The 23,716-nt window shown below is 40.3% G+C and overlaps 1 protein-coding gene across 2 annotated transcripts in view; it reads left to right on the forward strand.

Moving 5' to 3' along the window:
• Window positions 1-23,716, forward strand: part of uggt2 (UDP-glucose glycoprotein glucosyltransferase 2) — a 46,993-nt gene that overhangs the window by 4,674 nt on the left and 18,603 nt on the right. For both annotated transcript variants that reach the window (XM_084362548.1, XM_084362549.1), the window contains exons 7-30: window positions 1,006-1,102; window positions 1,184-1,256; window positions 1,415-1,515; window positions 2,717-2,816; window positions 3,244-3,304; window positions 3,598-3,689; window positions 3,864-4,014; window positions 5,883-6,002; window positions 6,277-6,362; window positions 6,489-6,624; window positions 6,874-7,005; window positions 7,115-7,279; window positions 8,079-8,202; window positions 8,295-8,393; window positions 9,286-9,380; window positions 11,020-11,229; window positions 13,707-13,838; window positions 16,380-16,510; window positions 16,945-17,040; window positions 17,263-17,365; window positions 18,419-18,498; window positions 21,069-21,258; window positions 21,388-21,546; window positions 22,712-22,797. In XM_084362548.1, coding sequence (XP_084218674.1) covers window positions 1,006-1,102; window positions 1,184-1,256; window positions 1,415-1,515; window positions 2,717-2,816; window positions 3,244-3,304; window positions 3,598-3,689; window positions 3,864-4,014; window positions 5,883-6,002; window positions 6,277-6,362; window positions 6,489-6,624; window positions 6,874-7,005; window positions 7,115-7,279; window positions 8,079-8,202; window positions 8,295-8,393; window positions 9,286-9,380; window positions 11,020-11,229; window positions 13,707-13,838; window positions 16,380-16,510; window positions 16,945-17,040; window positions 17,263-17,365; window positions 18,419-18,498; window positions 21,069-21,258; window positions 21,388-21,546; window positions 22,712-22,797 — 2,819 coding nt within the window. The remainder of the gene's footprint in view (window positions 1-1,005; window positions 1,103-1,183; window positions 1,257-1,414; window positions 1,516-2,716; window positions 2,817-3,243; window positions 3,305-3,597; window positions 3,690-3,863; window positions 4,015-5,882; window positions 6,003-6,276; window positions 6,363-6,488; window positions 6,625-6,873; window positions 7,006-7,114; window positions 7,280-8,078; window positions 8,203-8,294; window positions 8,394-9,285; window positions 9,381-11,019; window positions 11,230-13,706; window positions 13,839-16,379; window positions 16,511-16,944; window positions 17,041-17,262; window positions 17,366-18,418; window positions 18,499-21,068; window positions 21,259-21,387; window positions 21,547-22,711; window positions 22,798-23,716) is intronic.

The raw sequence follows: 23,716 nt of genomic DNA on the forward strand, positions 1-23,716 counted from the left end.
TTTCATATTGTCAACAAATCCCATGAAAACATCAGAACCAATAAAAGAATGTATTCTCCCGACAAGTATTGCCTGTGCAGCCAAAACCTAATATAGCTTATTCCTCTTAGACCTCCACTGTTTCATCTTTCCTTGGATGATGGCAGAAGTGCTGTAATACACCAGTGCCATATTCCTTTTAGTTTCATACTTACAAAAGCAGGGATCATCAATATATTGAACTAAGCAGATGACAGTACTGGCAAGTGATGTAGAGAAGAATTTACAGATCCCCTTCAAATCTAACCAAATACTCAAAGTATTTGGTGAGATTTAAAAGGGATCTAACTGAGATATAGATGCCTTTGATGGAGTAAAAGGTGATTTTCTTGAAGAAAAAGCAAGAGTGTGGGTGTGAAAATCTTCTGATTGTGCCTGTGAAAGACTGAGGCAGTGCTTTGAGTCTGGGTGACATTCCTGTCAAGGTTGAATGTCAGCAAATCTGCTGCCGCATGTGGCAGTCCATGTGCTTTTTGTCCCCAACGGTAAAATGTGTTATAGATGTTTACCTTTTTTCTGACCGTGTAGTATGGTTGTCAGAAGTATCAAGTATTGATACCACATGTTAAAAACTATAAAATATCTTCATTCAGTAGTATCAAAAGTAGCAAAGCTAACCCAAGGCTGCACAGAGTTGAGCATTAACTGGCGTGTGCTGGTATGCTGTGGGGTCAAATGAGGTATTTAGTATTGTTTCTTTTGTACTAGTATTGTATCGAAGTTTCTATTCTGGTATTCACTGTGTTGCATTGAAAAATTGATCAAGGTAAACTGGGAACTTACAATTAGAGGGTGTTTCTACGTAATTCTGGCCATATAGTGTATCGGAAAAGGAAGCATCATCAAAGGGATGTATCTGTAGTGTTGATGATCATTATCACAGCATTTTAAACAGTAATGTACATGTAAATAAAACTCCACACTGATTTGCATTTAAGCCATTTCTCTCCTTGTCACTGTTTGCAGCATCCAAAGCCTCAAAAAATGCTTTTATCTGGGTATGCTGTTGAGTTGGCTATCAAAAGCACAGAATACAAAGCAGTGGATGACACCAAAGTAACAGGTCAGTTGGTGACTTTTCAAACATTCTGTGCTGAACCTTGCTGTGTCCAAAGCAATTAAACACAAATATTTTGAATTGTAGATTCAAAGGCAGCTACAAATGCAGAGGATGAGAACGACGATGAAGTTCAAGGATTCCTGTTTGGAGCATTGAAGTGAGTAGCGTAACTGTAACATTCTGAATGCAATAAGGTTTTTTTCGTTTAATCGCTAGTATTTTCTGCTGTTGCTGCCAGGCATCCTGTGCTTGTGTAACTAAAAGAGAAATAGAAATCAGTGCATTATGTTTGTATCTTTTTTCTTTGACCTTAAGGAAATCTCACCCTGAAATCCAGGAGCAACTCACTGAACTTCGCAGACATCTCCTAGAGAGTACCAATGACATGGCCCCTCTCAAAGTGTGGGAAATGCAAGGTATCATTTATCTTTTTCAGTTGTTTGATGATTGTAAGAAAAACGTTAATCAATACAGTTGGGATGTAGTGATAGGCCAACTGACGATTCAAGATCTAGATCTGAATCTGGAAAGCATCCACAATCTCCTTTTCAGACAAATCATAGAGATCCCTGTACAGTATTTTTATTACTTATGTTTCCAAACTTTGCAATTTAACTGGTTTGAACAGACCAAAAGAGTAATGGAACCAACTATAGCTTTAAAGCTATAGCTACTAGCTATAATCACAGCAAGTGTCTCTTCCTTGGGTTAGGTTTTGTAAACAATGCTACTTCAGTTATAGCTAGCAACATGGTGGATAAGGTGCTTGTGGCAGAAAATAACTATCTTTAATGTAATATTGTGTTTAGTGTTCCCGGCACACAGACGCGGGGGCCATCAATGAGCATCTATTACCCTAGTTGTTGGAGTTTGTCCTGCACCGCTGGCACAAGTCAGCCCTTGTCAGCAGCATTTTGGCCGATTGAGCATGTTGAATCTGCGTTTGGAGCCCGTTGGAGAGAGAAATCACTCTGATTCGCTGTTCTGCTAAGTGAGAAGAGAAATGGAAAAAGAAAGCAAAATCCTCTTGAGCCTGTGCTGTAGTATCCATGATTTTGCCGATTTGGAGGAGTTTCTCCTTATTCTTGGCCTCAGCCTCTTTCGGCAGTGCCATTTACAACTTTTCGAACTGTTTGAAACCGCGGCTTCATCATAACAGCGGTTTGTGTATTCACAGTCCGAAGTCTTTCCCTATTTGAATGATGAATATTGACTACCGCCACCTGGTGGTATGGAGAGGTATTTCTTCTCACACAGGTACAGAACTTAGAAGCTAGTTGGCCGTTGGCTATAGTCTTTGCAGTGCGTTCAAGTGCAACGTGAGGCAGCACAACAATAAGCCTTAATTGCCACAAATGATGAAATAGATTGTGATATTATTTTTGGGCCACATCTGCCCACCCCTTTTGAAATATATAATCAAGGGAAAGTGGATTTTTGTTGTTTGAACTTTAGAGATACTGTACCATTTGTGGCCAGTGCTGCTTTTATTTTTTACTGTTGTCTCTGACTGATTATTAATTATTAACATAGCCAATGTCATAGAACCTTGCATGGATTTAATTTGCCTTAACATAATGTGCAAATGTTTGTGATTTCATTATTTGATCTCCACAGATCTTAGTTTCCAGGCAGCTGCCAGAATCATGTCCATGCCAAAGTTTGATGCTTTGAAGCTCATGCGAGACATCAGTCAGAACTTTCCAAGCAAAGCCAGGTAAGAAGATTCATCTAATTTTCTCTTTCTGGCTGACTGGCTAACACATTTGGTACCAGTCCCAAATCCATATTTTTAGAAGCCCTACTCCTGTGTTGCAATCTGTGAATCCAGACACAAGTGCTGTTATTTAAGTGCCCGTGAAATGTGGAGTTCATGAACTCATTTGTTTGAACATTATCCATAATAAATACATCTTAAATATAGTAATCTAATCAGCTTTTTGATGTTTGCTTCTGTTGGCCTAGGCAGCTTGTAATAACACCAAAAAGTGCTGAGTAAGAGTCAGGTGTTTACAGGGAATTGACTGAAAAACTTACCGTCTTGAGGGCCCACAGGATTTGGAAGATTAAAAGTGGCATTTTACTGCCGGCTTGGGATGTGGTAAAAGCTGATGGTGACTGTACATGTTTTACTGTTCCCACAGATCACTGACAAGAGTGGCCGTAAAGCAGGAAATGAGAAAAGAAATTGAGGGGAACCAAAAGGTGCGATATCATAAGCAGCATTCCCACATGATAGTGCAGGAGGTTTTCTTTGATAACATCCTCCGCTATTGCACAAGTTTTATTTTTAGAGAATGATTGTCTAATCTGTATTTGAAATAAATTCAATGACAACATCAAATGGGACATTTCAAACTTAGTTCTCTCCTAGTCGCTGTGCACACTTTGTCTTCTACTTACTGCAGTCATGTCTCTGCTTTTCTTGTCAAAACATGGAAGATCACTCATTTAAGGGGTTTTGGCATTCACCTAACACCTTGAGCTTGTTCTTTCAGCATCTCAGTGAGACTATTGGTGTTCACCCAGGAGACGGGGAGCTCTTCATCAACGGGCTGCACATTGATCTGGACATTCACAACCCTTTCAGGTAGGAATCCAGCAGGAGGGAGCAGTGGTCTGTCTGTGCTCTCCCCAGGAAGCCTCAGATCAATGCATTGGCTCAGTAATCGTGTTGCGACAAGATCAGAGTTTGTTCTAACGCAAAACCGCTGCCACTCAGCTAAAATGTCTCAAGAATTAACCTGTGATTTTGTATTTACAGCATTTTGGACATCCTCAGAGGAGAGGCCAGGGTCTTGGAGGGGCTTCATAACCTAGGCATTAAAGGAGAACATCAGGGCAAGTTGCTGAAGTTGCCTGTGAGTGCTGTGGATGACAGCTATGCCTTAGATATCAGACATCCAGCTATAATGGTGAGTTCTGTCAGAAAGCATTATTGTTCAGGCCTAAATCAACTCTGCAGGTGTTTCATTCTTCTTTGTGTACTGGCACCAGGGTGTGAACTAATGGACCAGTCATCAGGCTATTGCAGCAGTCTCTAGCCTGCCAGAAACTTCAGTTATTAATTAGGAAGTTAGCCAAGAAAAGCTATCAAATTAAAAACTTGCAAGTTTTCATTTTGGCCCCTCTGGCCATTTTAATATTCGAGGTACTATAAAAATGCCAAAGAAATGAAAATATTAAGCCTTTCCACATTCAACCAAGAGGTCTGTCATTTCAGCTTGCATCCACCCTTCTAGAGATTGGAGATTATGTGTGTCTGAGAGAGAGACGCACACACACACACACGCGCGCGCAGAGGGAGAGGGAGTCTGTAAGCGAGATAATGACAGTTGGCCTGTTGCACTGTGGGGAGGCTTGTACTCTAAGTTACGGAGAGACAGACAACTGTTAGTGCCAGATTGGCCGGCAGTAATGGATCATTTTGCAGTTAGCCATCTAATAGCTTTCTCTGATGGCGAGTAGTAGGGCTTTACAACAGGTTTACATGGATGTCGTACAGATCAGAGTATTTCTATCCACAGAACTGCAACAGCTTTATTTACCTGTGTATTATGTTGCAGAAGTTGGCATTCTAACCAGCTAGCCCCAGCCTGTCCCTGTCCAAATCTTCTACTAGCAGTGTAAACACCAACACCCCCCAGTTCTCCAAACTCCCAGTCCAGACTGCCAGCTGCACAGCTAACTAACTGCAGCTGCAGTTAGCGTTTACTCTTGTGATATGCCTCAACATAGTGGCCAATTCTTACATACTGCAGTAGACAGGAACTCCATGCAATATTTTGGTGCTCTTGACAAATAACAGGATACACTTATCACCACACTGAGTCATAAATGTCAATTACAGGGTGTAGTTACTGCTGAATATACAGTCATGCTCAGAAAGATGCCAGTGTTTGATACCCAATATGTGTGAATGAAAGTTTGGAATGTGGAGTTCTAGTGATGGAGGCGACAGATGCAGAGAGGTAAAATAAAACAAAAACAAAAGTGTTAAGTATTTATACAACTTCTTCCCAACCCCATGAAACCTTGTGAGAGTAAGCCAGGGCTGGTCAATATGACCATAAAATAATATCATGATAATTTTAGGCTATAATGTGATACATGATGTATACACCTCGATATTTTGAAAATTAAACATCACAGCATTTTTGACCAAATAGGCTCTACTTTGATCAATATTGCAACAATATTGTAGGTATGACTATTTGTACTTTCCCATTATATATTAATACAAAGCTATTTTTGTAAAAAAAAAAAAAAAAAAAAAAATCATCAGTAATGTGGACATAATGACTAATTGGATAATGGCAGGTATTGGTACAAGTACAGTCTGGCAAGTTCAGAAAATAACATCAATTTACTGTAATGCAGCTTTTAAACCAGGAAACAATAACACTTATGCCATATCACAATATAACCATATACAAAATCTAAGCCGCTATATAATCCCATATTACGATAATAATATCGTATATTTTGCTCAGTGTTAGACTAAGCCATGTGTTGTGTCTCAATTTTTGTCACACACTCGACTGAAAACCAATGTAAACAACACCCTCAGTTAAAGCAAAATCCAGCATTTTTTATGGGTATCATGTCTTAACCAATGAAGAAATGTATGACGAATATAGAAAACACCACTGTGTCTGGCAGAATTATCCTTGAGCGAGGTACTAACTCTGTCCTTATTTCAGGGTTGCTGCTTTGATGCTTGCACTTAACTCATGAATATCATCATTTCACACAAGCCCTCTTTTTGTCATGTACTTTCCAGTGGCTAAATGACATAGAGAATGATCCAGCATACCGCAGCTGGCCAACAGGTGTACAGGAGCTACTCAGAGCCACTTTTCCCGGAGTCATCCGGCAGATCCGACGCAATTTCTTCAACCTGGTGAGTCCTCTGAAGTCAGGAAATGCTGAGGGGGTGGTGGTGATGGGGGGGATGAAATTGATAGCAGTCTTCATTGTACTTCAGTTGTTCCTCTGACTTGACTTTAACTGAACCCTGTGGAAGTCTGTGGCTGCTTCAGACTCGTCTCTGCCAGACTCAGATTAAATTGTTTTTGCCAAATTTACAGGGTGTTACATTACAGTCGGTATAGCCAGACAGACCTTCACAAAAGAGAGAAAAGAGATTGAATGGTGTTTGTTTGCTTTGTTGTTAGGTGCTGTTCCTTGATCCACTACAAGAAGAAAGTGTTGAGCTGGTGAAACTAGCAGAGCTTTTCTACAAGCACAAGATCCCCCTGAGGTTGGTGCTGTTATTCCTCACACAGCCTTGCATATGGTCCACTCTTGGCATTTATACTCTTTACCAAGTAGTGATTCTCATTTCACCTGGAAAATTAAATACGTGTTTTTGACCCATTTTCCATAGAATTGGATTTGTGTTTGTCGTCAACACCAAAGATGAGATTGATGGCTTCTCAGACGCAGGGGTCGGATTTTACCGACTGCTGAATTACATCGCAGATGAGTACGATTTATCCCAGGCTCTGATATCAATGCTCTCAGTAAGTATACCATATATATAAATCTCTGTTGTTTTAGCAAGCTCTTCTCCAGGTATAACTGAAGCACACTTCTCACCAGCTTATGCTTCTTTGTGTCTCAGCAGTCAGTTGTTTTATTGCACCTTGTGTTATCCCACAGTTTTTACAAATGATTGGAAAGGATAAGTCAGCGGGATTTTGCTTTCAAATAGAGTTGCAGGGATTGAAGACAGTGTTGATCACAACTGATCTGACTTACCTCTCTTGCAGTTGTACACCAAAGTAGAAGCAGGGGAGACACTGTCTGTTGATACAGTCACTGCTTACCTGAAGAAGAAATTCCCAAAAGCCAATGCCAAAAGGATTCTAGGTGTAGAATCCGAATATGACTACAAAAGGCAGGTAAGGAAATGAAATATCTATATTTTACTTTCTGTTGATTGGTAATACTTAAAAAAAAAAGATTAATTAGGAGTATCCAAAGTTTCAGTCCATGTTTTGTTTGCTCCAGGATGGTTCCCTCTTCTACAAAACGAGTGGCCTGGGTGCCCTACCTCTGGCTTTATTTAATGGAGTTCCTCTGAGCCCAGATGAGATGGACCCAGATGAGCTGGAAACCATCATCCTGCAGCGCATTATGGACACCACCACCGCCTTCCAGAGAGCTGTCTTTATGGTACAGAAAGAGACTCGCTCTTCATGTTCAACCTACCAAACTTGCCTTTTTTGTGCTCGTCTAACCTGTACATTGATATACATGATTTGCAAGATAGCAGGGCATTGCAGTTTGCAGCGTTACCGTTTAAAATGTGTAAATACTCCTCCCTGGCTAAATGTAATAAAGAGGATTATTACATTTGCAGACATGTTTACGCTGCATATTAGCTACACACACACGATCCAGTATTTTCTTATCAGGGTGTGCAGGCCCTTAAAAAGTCTAAATAATCGACATTTTAGGCCTTAAATTGTGTTTAAAAAAACAAACTGCAAACATCTGCAGATTTTCCTTCATATCATTCTTACTTTTTTTTGCCAGCCCCTACACAAAATAGGTCTTAAATTGGATTGTCTTGGTGTGTTCTTAAAGGTGCACTCGGTAGTTTTTGGGAAGAAATTTTAATCAGATGCCTAAATGAATTAAATAAACAAACTGTCTTCATTTTCATGACTGAATAAACTGAATAAACAAACTGACCTTGAAGGACAACACAACAGACCCTGCCACAACTGTTCTGGAGACCTTATTTCTCTCTGAGAACAGCTCTGTCATTCAGTTATGGAGAAAATGAATATTTCTGTGTTTGTATTATTATTACCTCGTTAATATTGTAAATATAAAAATTCCGAGTCTGAATTTCTTCTCCAAAACTACATTGTGCCCCTTTAAAATGTCTTAATTATAATTTGTAACCTGCATATGGATTGATGTTCTCAGCGACGTCTGACTCATCTGTTTTGTTCTCTGTCTACAGGGTCAGCTGACTGAGGGCTCCGATGTGGTCGACTATCTAATGGAGCAGGCCAATGTGGTCCCCAGGATGAACCCTCTTATTCTAAGCACTGACAGACAGTACCTTGACTTCACTGCCAAGCCAGGTTACCTGTGCTGCTGATCTTAAATCTATTCATTTATTGATTGATTTACTGTATATATTCCTCTTATTTTTTTTTTCTTTCTTGTGTTGCAGTTGTGGATGATTGGGAGGACACAACTATGTTTTCATACTTCGATTCCAGAGACAAAACAGCTGTGATGGCTAAAAGGATGAAGTACTTTACAAATAGTGGTAAGGAGTCACTAATTATGTAATGCCTTAGTTTCCCATTTAATACAATTTCACAGGACACCATTTCATTGTCAGTAACACAACAACATGCACAAGTATAAATCACTTAATCGAGCATCTGTAAGTTTGTCAGTTGAATGGAGCAACCATTCTGCATTTGCTTGTTGAAAACCTTTACCTGAGCAGTATCTTAATAAAAATGAATCCTGTGCTGCTTTACTGATGTATGAAAGTGTGAAATTGACCTTTGTTAAAGCGGACACTCTGCGCCTCCGGCAGGATAATTGCTGGGTCTGCTGACTGGCTTTGGGCCAACTGTCCTAATGGTCGTCAGAGCTGCATTTCACTGCTCAAGCCTGCAGTGTAGCTGTCTCAGTGAGGTTGAGGAGGCTGATTGCCATCCTCCCTTTTGGGACTAACTGACCGGCCGACTGCCTGCTTTTCTGACTGACTGATTGACTGCTTGACTGCCTGACCGGGGGTGCGGGTGTAACTATGACAGGTGGCACAGTTCTCTGCTAACATACTGAGCTCTTTGCTATGTGTCTCTCTCACCACTGAACATTCACTGTAATGATTGAACCTCAATTTCCTTCTCACTTTCATCAGACTGTCGGTGTATAAGCATAAGCTAACCCTTTTAAAAGAGTAGCTGCTCTTGCTAAATTGCTAAATGCTGCGTCAGCATTGAGGTTGAAATTGAGATGGAAAACTACTCAAAACTACATTTGCTTTACACTGAAACTTTCATTATGCTATTAGTTTATCATACAAATGTCAGGAACTGCAGCAGACTGTTCAGAATGTATTTTAGCATGATGTGATGTTAGTCATTCATATTTAGAGTGCTTTTGAGTTATTGCTTTTTTAAAAAAGTGTTTTTTTACCTTAGATGAGGATGGGATGAGCGCTGTGACCATGTGGATAGCAGGAGATTTTGAGAAGGTCTCAGGAAGAAAACTTTTGCTCAATGCTCTGAAACATGTGGTGAGTATCACCTCTTCTCTTCATCATTCCCAATTCTTTCAACCAATGATTTTAGGGCTGGGTATCGAATTTTGATATTTTTATGGCATCGACCAAATTGCCTCTATACTATCAAGCATCAAAAAATGTCTTGTCATTCGATACCAAATTTCAGTACCTAAGAAGTTTATCTCATCAGTTTCAATGAGCCAAGAAGCATGCAGCATACTTGTTGTGCCAAGATCTAATAGTGCTGGTGATCAGCTATCTTGAGGCATGCAGGATAAACACAAGGTTACGCTCTGACACAGGACTCAACCTGTGTATGTTTAATGTAATCTTTTCTGAAAACGGATTTCATAAAATTGGTATTAAAAAAGGGATGGTTCAGGAACAGGTGTCAAAGTCAAGGAATCGGTATCATATTCAATTTGGCCTGCCAGATGTTTCTAATAAAAATTGGTGTAGAAAAATAAGAATATAAGACTGTTTATGTTGTTTTATTTTTGTGAGGTAAAAAAAATCTCTTGAAAACTGCAGTTAAGAAAATGTTTGTCCTAGTACCATTTTGCATCTTAAAGCAACGTATGTAACATTTTTACCTTAATATATGTCGGCCTCAAAATCATGTTGATGGTACAGTGTCTTGTAATTGGGTGAATGGTGTCTCTATCAATTGTTTCTGCACTATGTAACTTCAGTGAGAGTGTAGGATCACAGCGTTACATACATGTTTACTTCAACATACAAGTTTTCAACTCAACATTGTTGTGACGTAATGACTTTTGTTTATAGTTAGCAGCTACATTACATCTGAGAAATTGTTAGAAACCTGGGATTTGTACTTATCACAGTGGTGTTGCACTCAGAAACTGTGGGGAGTACCAAATCGCACAAAATGCCAATTACTACATAATGTTGCTTTAACAATACTATAAAATAAAAGTTTGGTCACCCCTGCCAGAAAGGAACGCTTGAAAAGCATGATCTACAAATTGATGAATAGTCATGTGTGTATTTGTTGTTTATTATGCGTTAAAAACATAATTACTGATCTTCAGTGTACTGCAATTAATCAAGAATCCCAACACAGTATATCACAAGCCTGAAATTCGTAGAAGACATGAATGTTGACTCAATCAATAACATTTTTCACATTGGCCTGTCTCGCACACAAATCTTGCAGCTGGTGTCCCTGCAGCTTCAAAACTCATCCGCTGTAAATCTATAAGCTCACATACAAGCAGAAGAGATGAACTTACAAAATACTTTTTTTTACTTCTTATAAGAACAGGCCCCATACGACTAGACTATAACTAAGTAAATGTTCCCTGAAAATGAATTTTCTGTGTGTGCGCTATCACGAAAATCATGAAAACAGGTGCTTCTAAAATGTAATATTCACTGCTGATACATGACAGGTGAATGACGTGTGATACAGCAGGCAATCATTTGGTATTTCTCATGAAAAAAAGATTCCTCGCTGGTAGAATAAGCAGAATAGGAGAAAACTTTCCTGTTCCTTTTAAGCAATCAGAAACCTCTCCCTCCAGTCCTCTTCCTTAGTGACACCTGTGGTCGCTGGAAATATGAGAATGTGTGATATTTCTGTGAATTGTATCACTGCTATGATTGTGTGTATGTGTGTGTGCGTGTGCAGAAGGCCAGCCCTGGAGTGCGTGTGGGGGTGATAGATAACCCCACTGGAAAGCCCAGCGAAGATAACACTGTGCTGTACAGGGCTATCTGGGCTTCTCTCCTCACCCAGAAGAATAAGGCTGCAGCAGAGTTTGTGCAAAAACTCCTGAAAGAGGAGAGCAGCCAGCTCCTCCAGCAGGGCAGGACCAAGATGAAGGACTTTCTGATTCAGGTAAGGGAGGAATTAAGGAATGTAGCTCTTATTTCGTTCTTCCCTCAGTTCAGAAATAATCATATTCCAAACATTTACATATTTCAAGCAAATGTGATGCCTTTGTATACTGTATTGAAATAGCCAGTTGTCATCATAGTGATGTATTTTTATATCAATAATGAGATATTTAGTCAGAAAAAGCTGGTCCCCATTATGGTCCAACTGAGACACAAAATCAAACCCCAAAAATCTTTTAAATTTGGCCTGTCATCACACTTAGACCAACATCAGCAGTCTGACCACACTGATACCAACTTCGCCTTTTTATCCAGAAACATGCGCACATTGTGGTGTGGTATATTACTTTATTTTTTGTGTGAACTAATTAGCATGTCATATTGAGTTTATAGCACGTTAGGTCTGCCTCCCGGCTGACAGAAAGGAAGACCACATGATCATTATTATAAGCAGGATATGTGGTAATTAGATGTCTCCTACCAGCTACTGCACAAGCATTTAACATAGAAGTTTTCTGATGCCAGCAGTCAAGGCCGATAAGAAAATACAAATGTATTTTCTGTTTTGTCAAACACATGAATGCCTGGAGACCTGAGGGGGTGTATTCCATTTCCTGTTTTCTCTGACACGACAAGAATGTGTTAAAAGTGAACAAGGACGCACAGGAACAAGGAAGATAAACAATATTGATATGTATTTTGGTATAGTGCATTTGGTGAAAATTAAATTGATGAGCCATTTAGAAATAAAATGGCTAGATGTAATTGTCTGTTTTTGACTAAAACAAATGTAAAAAAAATACAGTACCTGAGATACTTCATCACATTTACGCAAAATCCTATAAATCCAGTGCTGCCATAAAACTGTCCTGCTCACTGATTTGCAACTCGGCCTGCCAGAGATATTAAATGGATACCTACGTTAATATGAACAATATGACAAAAGTACAACAAAGCTGAGGAATTTATATTGTCTTATGATATAAAGCATCACATCTCTGTCACGATAACTACTTTTGTTGGATGAGATGTTGTAAAATAAATAAATGCGATAATCAATATAATTTGTCATTTCACGTGATTTTAAGACCATTTCATGCCACTGATACAATGTTAGTATGATAGTGTAATAATGCATGCACACCCTTTCAAAGAGTGCTGAACTTTCTCAAGGATATTCATTTATTCATATTTATTCACTATTTATATTTATTACTTCAAGTGATATGTGTAATAAATACTGAAATATCCTAAATAAATAAAACATAAATAAAATATAACCACATTGATTGATTGTGTCGTGAAAGTTGTATCAGTGAGATTTGTCTTCCACGTGATTTTAAGTGCACAGTCGGGAGAAAATGCTGATTGATGAGCCCATCTTCTCATTCTTCTCCTGAACATCAGCTAACAGAATACATTTAGAGCACGCATGATGCCCCACAGCCCGGGGATGTCAAAGCAAGCAGTCTACTCACTGTCAGTTCCACTTGATCTGTCACAGGGGCCAGCTCAAGGCGGTCACCACACGCTGAATCTTTAACTAAAAATTGCTGGTGGATACCTGGTCTCCAGTACCTGAATGCATGGCCGAGCTCCTGCTCACCGTTCATGCTTGTGTGAGCATCGTGCTCAGCCGAGCCTGACCATCACCCTGCTTCTGTAAGCAGTCTACAGCCACTAGTGTTCTTCATGCTGTAGTGTGCACAGTATCCACCCACACATCATTACACATAACAATTCAAAATTCTCAGGCACTAACACTAATCAACAAATCAGCTGACAGGAGGGCTCCCAACTCTCCCATCAGGACAAGTTGTACAGCACAGGCTACATTTGGGACCAGCCATAACAAACTGCCCTTTAATTATACCAGCCTAAAAGAATGGGGAGAGAATGGGCTGGAAATAGCAACAGAAAGATAGGTAGGAGGTGGCTGTGTGAGTTGAGACTCCGAGTCGAGGGATATGAGTTTATTATTGGCTGCCAGACAGACTTGCTGACTGGATTGTGCTGACATTATTGGTATTTCACCTGTTCTCCTGAGGAGAGATGTAGGAGAAACTAATAACCTGACTCCACAAACACTTCGCACTCCCACACCTAATTTGTTATGGACAAAAATGGCTGAGGCTTAATTAAGAGTTTGTTGTATTAATTACAAATTGATTAATCTAATTTTCATGTGCCTTTCTTATAGCTCGCTCCTCTGTCTGAAATATTTTATGTTTTGAAAGCTGCAGTGATTGTGCTGATGTAAGGCATCAATGATATTGTGAATAATTCTCTCGCCTCACATACATCATTCCCTACGCCAATGCATCACTCAGATTTTGTTTTGTACAGGCTGTAAAGACAGAAAGGTCCTTGAGTGAGTCTATTGGATCTTAAATTACATCACACATTCCTCAGAAATGTGTGAGCCAACAATGCAATCAATTTATCTTACCTAATCAGAATTTTGTTTTTCTGCTCCAGGGCATGGACGAAGATGCCTTCGAGAAAAAGTTCAACACAATGGAAGTGGATTTTATCCGCAGTCAGCAGCTGTTTTGTAGAGATGTCCTGAAACTGAGTCCTGGACAGCGGGCTGTCATCAGCAACGGCAGGGTGAGTGGACTTCATCTCCAACACAGTTCAGGGTTTCCCCCAGAAGACTTGTTAAGCCCGGTGGTAGGGTGGCCCACCAGCGGCCCACCGGTGCCCAAGCGTGTTCTTTTGTGTCAGGGGCCTGACCCTGACCATTGACTGATGGCAGGGCCCTATAGGTAACAGATTCATTAATGGAGTAGTAGAACTTAGAAGGAGTGATTCCATAAGGCTTTAAGATCAATGTTAAACTGAAGTTGACTGGAAATTTGAAAATATTATCATTATCATGTATTATTATAAGACATTTATGTAACACCAGGTCTTACAGATTGCACTCTTGAAATGCTGTTCTAACAACCACAAAAACAAATAAATAATTAAAATACTATTTAGATAAATAATATCAACTGTCTGCACTAAAAACTAAAAAACAACTGCCTGGTGTCTCCAGAGATTTTTGTTTTTTTCCTCAGAGATTTTTACAATCTGGAGTCACGTAAACATGACCACGCGTCTGTTTCCGGTCAGTTGTCATGGAAATGTGACAATCACGGATCTACCAAAGATACTCTGTAATCTACTGTTTGGACCAGAGAAAACAAACGTGTGTAAACGCGAACCGTACGTGCTGAAAAATGAAACGCTAGGTCATTTTCACATCTGGTGAAAGCACCTCGGCTCACAGAAGTCCGTAGCTCTGACGCTGCAGGGGACGACGTGCTAACAGCTAACAGCTACTAGCAGACAGGATTTGTAGTTGATTGTAGTCTGCAACCACATCACTAACTGCCACTAAATCCTACACACTAACCCTTTCAATGTTGCTGCTGTTCGGGTTCGTATAAAGTCTTGAAAGTCTTGAAAATCCTTCATTTAAAGGATAAGTACCGTTTTTTACAACCTGGACCTTATTTCTGGCAAAAGATATGGTCATTTACTCACCCAGATAACTTTGGTGTCATTCGGCGTCGTTCGGACGAAATTAGATCCAGTGTAGCGGCGATATATCCATATAATGGGAGAGACGGGGCAGCGACACACAGCCTCTATATAACACATTATCTGCCACGAAACTAGTTAATTTCATCAATATTTTGTTACGATATGCTAGCGCTATTAGCCTCTGAGTCCGGGCTCGTCCGTTATCAACATCCGGGGTCAAACTAGCAGTAGCAGCTACAGGTAAACAAGGCGCGCTGTCGCGGGTGCGCGCGCAGCTCAGAGACGACATCTTCCAGGTCAGAGGTAGTAGCTCAACCTACAGACCCCGGATGTTGACAATAGACGAGCCCGGACTCAGAGGCTAATAGCGCTAGCATTTCATAACAAAATATTGATGAAATGAACTAGTTTCGTGGCAGATAATGCGTTATATAGAGGCTGTGTGTCGATGCCCCGTTACTCCCATTATATGGATATATCGCCGCTACACTGGATCTAATTTCGTCCGAACGACGCCGAATGACACCAAAGTTATCTGGGTGAGTAAATGACCATATCTTTTGCCAGAAATAAGGTCCAGGTTGTAAAAAACGGTACTTATCCTTTAAAAGCAACATTATGAAACTTTTTTTACCTTAAAATAACAGCTTCAAAATCATGTTGATGGTACAGTGTCTTGTGATGGTGTGAATGGTGTCTCTGTCTCAGAATTCCATTATACTCCTTGAAAAATGCTTGATTTTTACATTATCTGCGGTTTCATCTTCTCAACTCATTTAGCTTACACCAACATTTTTTAGTACTTGGAATGAAAAGACTCATCATTTTTGTCTGTTGTCTCCTGGCGTCTGAATAAGCATCTACGTTTTTGATTGTGATCAAAACAGGCAATCAAAGGAATCATGAACAGCTGGTAAAATAAACAAAGTAATGCTATGTATTGATCGCTGTCGGTGTAAAGGAATTCTGGAAAACTTAATTTCTAGCTGTTGCATTTATAGTAACATATAGCAACAATTAAGATAAAGGCTTCGAGTTTGGAAGTTTTTGGTTTAGGTACATTTAAAGTGCTTAAAAACTGTGCTTGAATTTTACTCTTAAAAAGCTGTACAGCCACTGTGCTACTGTTTGGTACAGTGGAGCAAGATCCTTTTAGCTGCTGCACTTGGATGATTTTCCCTCTTGTGTTTTCAGAGCGCTTCCTTAGTACTGTCAAATCAGCATTACTGTTTCTCAAAGGTCACAGGTGGCACAAACTGCACTGTGTGTGTGTGTGTTCGTGTGTGAGTGACTGTATGTCTAAGTGTATGTGTGCACAGAGCTGCTGGCTGATGTCTCAGCAGCAGTGATGCTGACAGTCATATACGAAGAGGCCAGCCCCTGAGATAGCAGTAACAATTAATATCATTTTACATTCCTCTGCTGCAGTGGCAGGACTCTACTCCCAAAATAGAAAAGGAGGAAAACACACGAACTGAATATCACGACTTTAATGGATAAAACACGGTGTTACAATCCCATTACATTAAACACCCACTTGGCAAACAGTAAATAATACATGCTGAGATAAGAATTTTGAAAAGTCGTGTTCTGACTGCACTCTTTTACTCGTGTTAGATACTCGGCCCGTTTGAAGAGCTGGAGGAATTCACTGTGGAGGATTTCCACTTGCTGGAGAAGATTACACTGAGCGGTTCTGCAGAGAAAGTCAAAGCCAAAGTTAAACAGATGGGGATGAAGCCAAAGCAGTATGTTTGTATTTTTCTGCCTTGTCATATGAGAAAAAATTACTGTATCTTTCTTTAACTGCCTGTGCTAAACATTCCAGCATCCCAACATTTAAAGATAAAGACAACAGTTGTTGGAATGTGAAAGATCTTTAAACCTTTTTATCACTTTCCTCTGTGTCACTTCAAGGTGAATTTTTATTTAGTCTTGAGTTTCTATAAACCTATTATTGTCCTCCTCAAATGAAACATCTTGAACATGTGTGCTATATCAAGTGTTCTGTAATGACGGAGATGTCAGTCTCTCAGTGTGAAGTTCAAGTACCATTAACTGATTTATAAGGCCACCTTGTTAACAGCTTGACATCACATTACATGAGCTCTGTTTGACATCTCTCCCAACATGTAGCATTAATAAATAAAGGGCTCACCCTGATACACCTCTTTCCCTGTAGCGCCAGCGACTTGGTGATGAAAGTTGACGCACTCCTAACTGCAGCACCCAAAGGAGAGGTCAGGAGGGATGTCCACTTTATCAAAGACAGCCACAGGTGGGCAACGTTTTTCTCTTTTCTCTGTTTACTCCCTTATTGTTCTCTGCACTCTCGCAATGAAGCTTTTCCTTTTGTTACAATGGATCTGAAAATTGCAACGTCATCATTTCAAGCAGTCCAGAGAGGCGAATCTTTTGATTTGCAGTTCTGCTGAATAAGGGTTGTATAACCTTGTAGTGCTGAATCCGCTTTGGTGTGCTGTTCCTCTCTCCACCTCAGTGTGCTCAATCTCTCCCCGCGTGAAAACGAGGTGTTCTATGATGTTGTGGCTATCGTCGACCCCCTCACGCGGGAGGCGCAGAAGATGTCCCCTCTACTTATCGTAAGCTGTATTCTTTCTCATATTCTTCTCCTCTTTTCTCCTCATACAGCAAGGAGACTTTAAAATCATTAAAAGGAAGAGTAGAGATACACAAAGCTTGCCAAGGTGCAAAAATGCACAAGCATTTTTCTTTTTTTATGCTATCCTCCCATGAAGCTATGATCAGCTGTTTCATGGTTACATTCTGTTGTGCACATTGTTTATGCTGAAGGATACTATACCCTTTAAGAGTACTTCAACTTCCAAAATAGAAAGGAGGAAAATACAGTCACTGAATACCCTGACTCTGAGTGGATAAAATACTGTGTTGGAATCCCATTACATTTAACACCCACCTAGCAAACAGTAAATAATACTTGCTGAGATAATAATTGAAAAGTTGTGCTCTGACTCCCTCCTTTTTTAACGTTAGATACTTTAAGAGCAGGAGGAATCTACTCCTGCTCGTTCAAAGCATTTATTGAGTCAGTAAAGTTGATTAGAAAAGTGGGAAAAAAACTCCTTATTTTATGCTTATGCCTCCTTTGTGAGCTGAAACAAGTATGCTTATTTATTCTTTGAACAGATAATGTTATTTAGAAACGGTCTCCTTAGTGGGCTTAGTTTCACTGAATCCCATTAGCTGTCTGCTGCATCTTGCCGGAGGCTTGCTGCGGTGAAGGATTTGACTTGGGTGAATATGAAAATATGACTCACCGTGCTTTTACAGACAGCAAGTCAGACCGCCACCTTCAGTAGCTGTTGTTTGCAGTGTATACCTTTTCTGTAGTGAAATTGTTGATGCCAGCATGTCAGCATCACAATTAGTTTTAAGCATGGTGTGCTCTTAACCGCTGACTCATTATGCTTTTGATTAATGTTATATGGTGAAAGATGTTTTTTAAAGGTCTATTTGCTTCATCATTTGAGATCCTCTTGAAATTCGGTATTGTTAGGGAAGCTTTCAGTTCTTTTGTTCAATAAAAAGCTCTTGTGTGTATTGTACTTCTCTGCTGGACTGGGCTCTTCCTTGCTCCTGATTTCTAACTGGCCTCTTCTTCTGTGACTCTGCAGGTGCTCAGTCAAGTGGTCAATGTGAGACTGCAGGTGTTTATGAATTGCAGGGCCAAGTTGTCCGAGATGCCCCTCAAGAGGTAAGCTCTGGCTCCAACAGTAATTACATTTTCCCTGTTTGGCTTGTTTGTGTATCCTCTGACCGCTGCAGACTTAGCATCTCTGCCGCGCTCCTTCCCTTTGTAAGATTATACTGCACAGATGCAATCTGCTTAATAACACCACCTTATTGCTTTGGGCCTCCCTTGCATCACTGGGCAAATTGCTTACGGCTTGCACTCCTGCGGTTCCAGCCATGCAGTAAAAACAACAAAATAAAGAACAAAACAACACATCAAATGAAAACTTGAAATCGTCCATTAACATTCACATCACTGAGTAAATGCTAGTCATTATCTGATTTGGATTGTTTTCTTTTTAATTTGTTCCATAATGGGCTGACTCATTTGTAATGGCAGTGTACTGAAAAAGCTCAAATGCTTTTTTTTCGATACCGAATGACAGAAATTTTCAAGGGAGTTTACCCTCACTTTGGAGGGGCGATTTACAGCATGACCTTTGTTGACCTCTGTCACAGACCAGCAGGAATTGAATTGATGGAAATAACCAGTCCCCCACAAATCACTCACAAACTCTCTCCCTCCCTAACCCATCACACTTCCTGTTCCACCAGAGTGACAATTGCCTGTAATTGACACAAATGGCTACGTGATACTTTCACATGAGAGATAAATATGCTGGATGTCTGCAGTCAAGCTGCTACTAGCTGCTCCACTAGTCCAGTGAAGAAACATTTTATGTAATTAGCCTTGGTGGCAGAATTGTTTTGTGTTACTCGTTGTTTAGTGTTAAGTACCATCCTCGCTTTCAGCCACTTAAAATGTGAGTATCCGAGCAGATAGAGGACGGACTCTTCAAAGCTTAAAACTTCAAAAATATTGAACTCCTGACTAGATGATATTTGTTGAGTCATTGATCTTGACCAAGAACCCTCAGAAACTTCCACTTTAGGGAATTAATAAAGTTTTTAAGTGACCAAAAAATGTGATAAAAAACTAGACAATAGTCCACTATTCTGTTCTGTGATTCTGTCAGTGCAAAGTTCATGGTCAATATAACTGCTTTTGATCATGAAGTTTGAACATTTTCCTTAGAGGTGCAATATGAAAGAATTTTAGTTGAAAACATTAAAAAAAAGTGTGTATTTCTATAGCCCCACCTTGAGAAAACATTTGGTTACAGTTGTAGGGATGTAACAGTTGTACCAGTTCTCCCATGAAACCACTTTCTTCTTGCTACACTCTGAAACGAGAGGGGAAAGAAGGGAATTGCCAAGGAGACTAATACTTTTACGTTGTTTAAACGTTATAGTTCGTACAACTTAAATGTAATTGGTTTCCTGACTTTTTTAAAGTAAAATCGACGTTAAAATTTTACAGTGTACTGGTTTTGTAAATTTTAGGCGTTTTTTTCTGACTGCGGTTTTTCCGTAATCCTGCTGACAAACAGTTTAACTGGAACGAGAACATAACCTACTTGGCAGAGGTTAAAAAAAGAAAATAAATAAATGTGACAGGGGATCTGGTTCTAATCCTAAATATCTAAATCACGAAGGGGCTGATAGCAACTAACATTACAGCAGATTAGTTTTGTAACTGCAAAGTTACAACTGCCCTGCTTAATATCCTTTGCAGAGCCATGAGCTTGGTAATCTTTTAGGCTACCTTTGGAGGTACTGCTGTCAGCGGACGCACATGAGTCCTTTTCTGCTTCAGTGGGTTCATTTAATTCACTGGGATACTTCTGATAGCGGTTAGACCGCAGCAGAGACCACAGGGCTGCTCATCTTCTTTCTCTCACTTTTCGTCTTGTGGAGAATTGGTCATCTCACAAACAATGCAATCAAATGAAGATGGTGTTTTTCCCCAGGTGTGCTGGCTTTCTTCCTTAACTACAACCTGTCCCTCATCACTTACTGTACCTGTGCTGCGTGCAGCTAGCCTGGAGTCAACAGCCCCCCTATAGCTGCTCTGTTCTGGTCTACAGGAACAGCTGCCGTGGAGGGAGCTAACTTTTGTGATACCTCTCTGTGAATAAGAAATGCGACAATGTACCTTTGAGGATAAGAAGCGTTCTAAATAAAAAGAATTAGCCTTGGTAATGCTTATCATCTGCCACGTTATCTACACTCATTATGACTCCTCGGTGTCAGAGGGTGCACCGAAGAAAAGCAATTAGCATTAAGATTAGCCCAGAGCTAGCATCTGCGACAACTGAGTAATAATGGAGAGAGGGAGCATTTCTGGTGCACCACTTGACATATTTTTGTTATTGGCTGAGCAGGAACACTGGCAAGTAATAGTATTAGATTCCTCCCTTTTATAAGATTGTGTATACCCAGCTGTCACAACAGAGCACATCTCTCCTGTTCTAGAAAAAAAGACTATTGCACAACATGTCATCAGTTTAGTGCTTGCTGAAGAGAGCAGTGGGTTTGTTGGATGCATTGTTGACTAGGTCTTGTGGCAAACAGGATATCCACCATTTCAGGGCTTTCAGTTCTCTGCCCAATTGTTAGATGTTACAGTATGTTAATTCACAGTTGATGGACAAGCACTTAAATTGTGATCATCTCTGTTTGTTTTCACAGCTTTTACCGCTTCGTCTTGGAGTCCGATGTGAGTTTCTTGGCCAACGACACAGTGTCTCCAGGACCAGTTGCCCGCTTCACAGAGCTCCCAGAGTCTCCTCTTCTCACCCTTAATATGATCACACCAGAGAGCTGGATCGTGCAGGCTGTACGCAGCCCTCATGACTTGGATAACATCCACCTTCAGGAGGTATCTTAGCTCCTCAGTCATTACTACCAGCGGTCTTATCATTCTCACTCCTTAATTAGGGCCGAGGTGCTTTCTATTAATTGTTCCCCTGTTGTTTTTTGCCCTCTGCTATTTATGTTTTCACTCCAGGTGAGCGGGGTTGTGACAGCAGAGTATGAGCTGGAGCACCTCTTGCTGGAGGGCCACTGCTTTGACCTTTCAACCGGCCAGCCTCCCCGTGGACTGCAGTTTACCCTGGGCATGAGTCAGGACCCGCTCATGTATGACACTATTGTCATGGCTAACCTGGTCAGTGGCCTTCTGCATCTGAGTTAGCAAATGTTCTTGCATGGGTTACATACTGTATATATCAGTGCAGTTAAAGCAACATTATGTAACTATACTCCTATATTCTTTAAAATAACAGCTCCAATATCATCAATGATGGTGCACTACTTGTAATAGGGAGAATGATACCCCTTACCTTCCCACTCTGCAACCTGAACACCTGTTCTATGTATTTGGGTTGTTGGGTACAATCTGCCAGGAGAAGTGCACTTTATGGCCCTACGTCCCACACCACCAACTATGTCAATGAAACTGGATCATATTTTATGGCAATGTTTTCCTCCTGATGTCCTTCTGCTGCTCTTCCGCGACTCTCAGAGATTTACAGAGTCTCCTGATGGACAGATATCTTAACTTGTTGCTAAGGTAATAGCTAACTGCTGCTAAATGTAGCTGCTGTTCGTTAGTTGCAGTAGCTCAGTTGGTCGTACAGCAAGCTGACTCTGCCCGGACCGGACTGTGAGCACTGGGGGATTGTTTGTGTTTACACTGCAGTACAGCAGCTCAGAGATGTGAACTTGAGTCATTGTGACTTGGACTCGAGTCAACTCGAGTCACTGTTTTGATGACAACTTGCCTCCTACAGAAAATCATTTTCTGTTATTCTGTTAGAGACTGGAACTTGGACTTGGATGTTAATACTTGTGACTTGACTTGAGACATTATTTTTTCAGTATTTTAGATTTTGTTGGTAATTCACACTTCAGAAGGGACAGGTTTTTGATTGACAAGAAATTGATAAATAAATAGGCTTTTATATAATATTGTTTGACTATATTTATTTCACTGAATATCAATTATTACGGTATATACAACATAAAAATGTAATTCTTTGTCATCATTTTTATATATAATTTTATATAATAATGGTCTATATAATTATTAGACAGGTACTAATACCTTGTCTTTTTTCTCTATAAAAACCTGGGTAGGGAAAAGGTAACTTGAATGGGGACTTGATCTGATTTGAAACTGCATGTCCGTCAAGTCACAAAATATTCTTGCATAATGTTGCTTTAACTCAAGCAGAAAGTTTGTAACAGAAACATTTTGGTGCCAGGGTTGAGAAAATGTGTGTGAATTGGATTGCTTTGAGTAAACACTCATGTTGTTTCAACCACAACAGGGATATTTCCAGCTGAAAGCCAATCCTGGCGCCTGGATCCTGAGATTACGTAAAGGGAGATCAGAGGATATCTATCAGATTGTGACGTGAGTATTCATCTGTATCTGCACACTATTCTGAATGCCATTGTAGTCTTTTCCATCTCATTCAAGTTAGGTAATGATGCTAATTAGGCAGTTTCATCAGTAGCTCAGCATCAAGGTTGTTTTCAGCTACCTCTCCATTTCATACCGGTAGCTATGAAACCCATCACTATGGTAACATGGAGAGCTGCTGACACTGTACCAGCTCAAGGTTTTGATGAGTGCAGGGAGTTCTGCTCACCACAGAGGGGAGAGAGACAAGTAGGAGGAGAGGGGTGCTATTAAAGAGAAGACAGAGTGGAGGGATGATTCAGCTGGTCACCTGCCACGCCATCCACCTCAGACTGCCAAATATCAGCAGCAGAACGTGTTTCAGTTAGGACGGCGTAGGTGTCAGAGGCTGCATCTACTAGACAGAGTGCGTTGGCGTTGTCTGATTTCCCCGGACGAATAGAAACAGTATTGTGCTTTGGTTTATTTGATGCATTTTCAAACAAAATGCAGTTCTCCATGCCTTGTATTCTTTTAATTCTTCCCTTTCACTTAATTAAAATGTACAGTGGTGCTTTCTGCTTTGATCTAAAACAAATCCAGTTTCTTAATTTTCAAAGGAACAGCATATCATTTCTTTTTAACATCACAAAGAAAGATAATCCCTCACTGTTGTGATTATTGCTCAGATCCCATCCGGTGTATGTGAATGTACGATGTCCCTACAATCACAGATATTGTCCTCTCTGGCTATCCTCACATAAGATTTAGGACACATACAGCCCTTGGTTCCTCTGGAATCATATCAGACAACCAAGATTTATTCCCCAATCCTCCAGGTGAAGCTAAGAGGTGATGTCATTTTTCACCTTGGCAGTGTCATTATTCTTGTGGTTAGCGGCACTCTGCTCTGGTTAGGTGGCCGATCAGC

Source organism: Pagrus pagrus, assembly GCF_965226575.1.
Source record: "Pagrus pagrus genome assembly, chromosome: 9".
Taxonomy (NCBI): Eukaryota; Metazoa; Chordata; class Actinopteri; order Spariformes; family Sparidae; genus Pagrus; species Pagrus pagrus.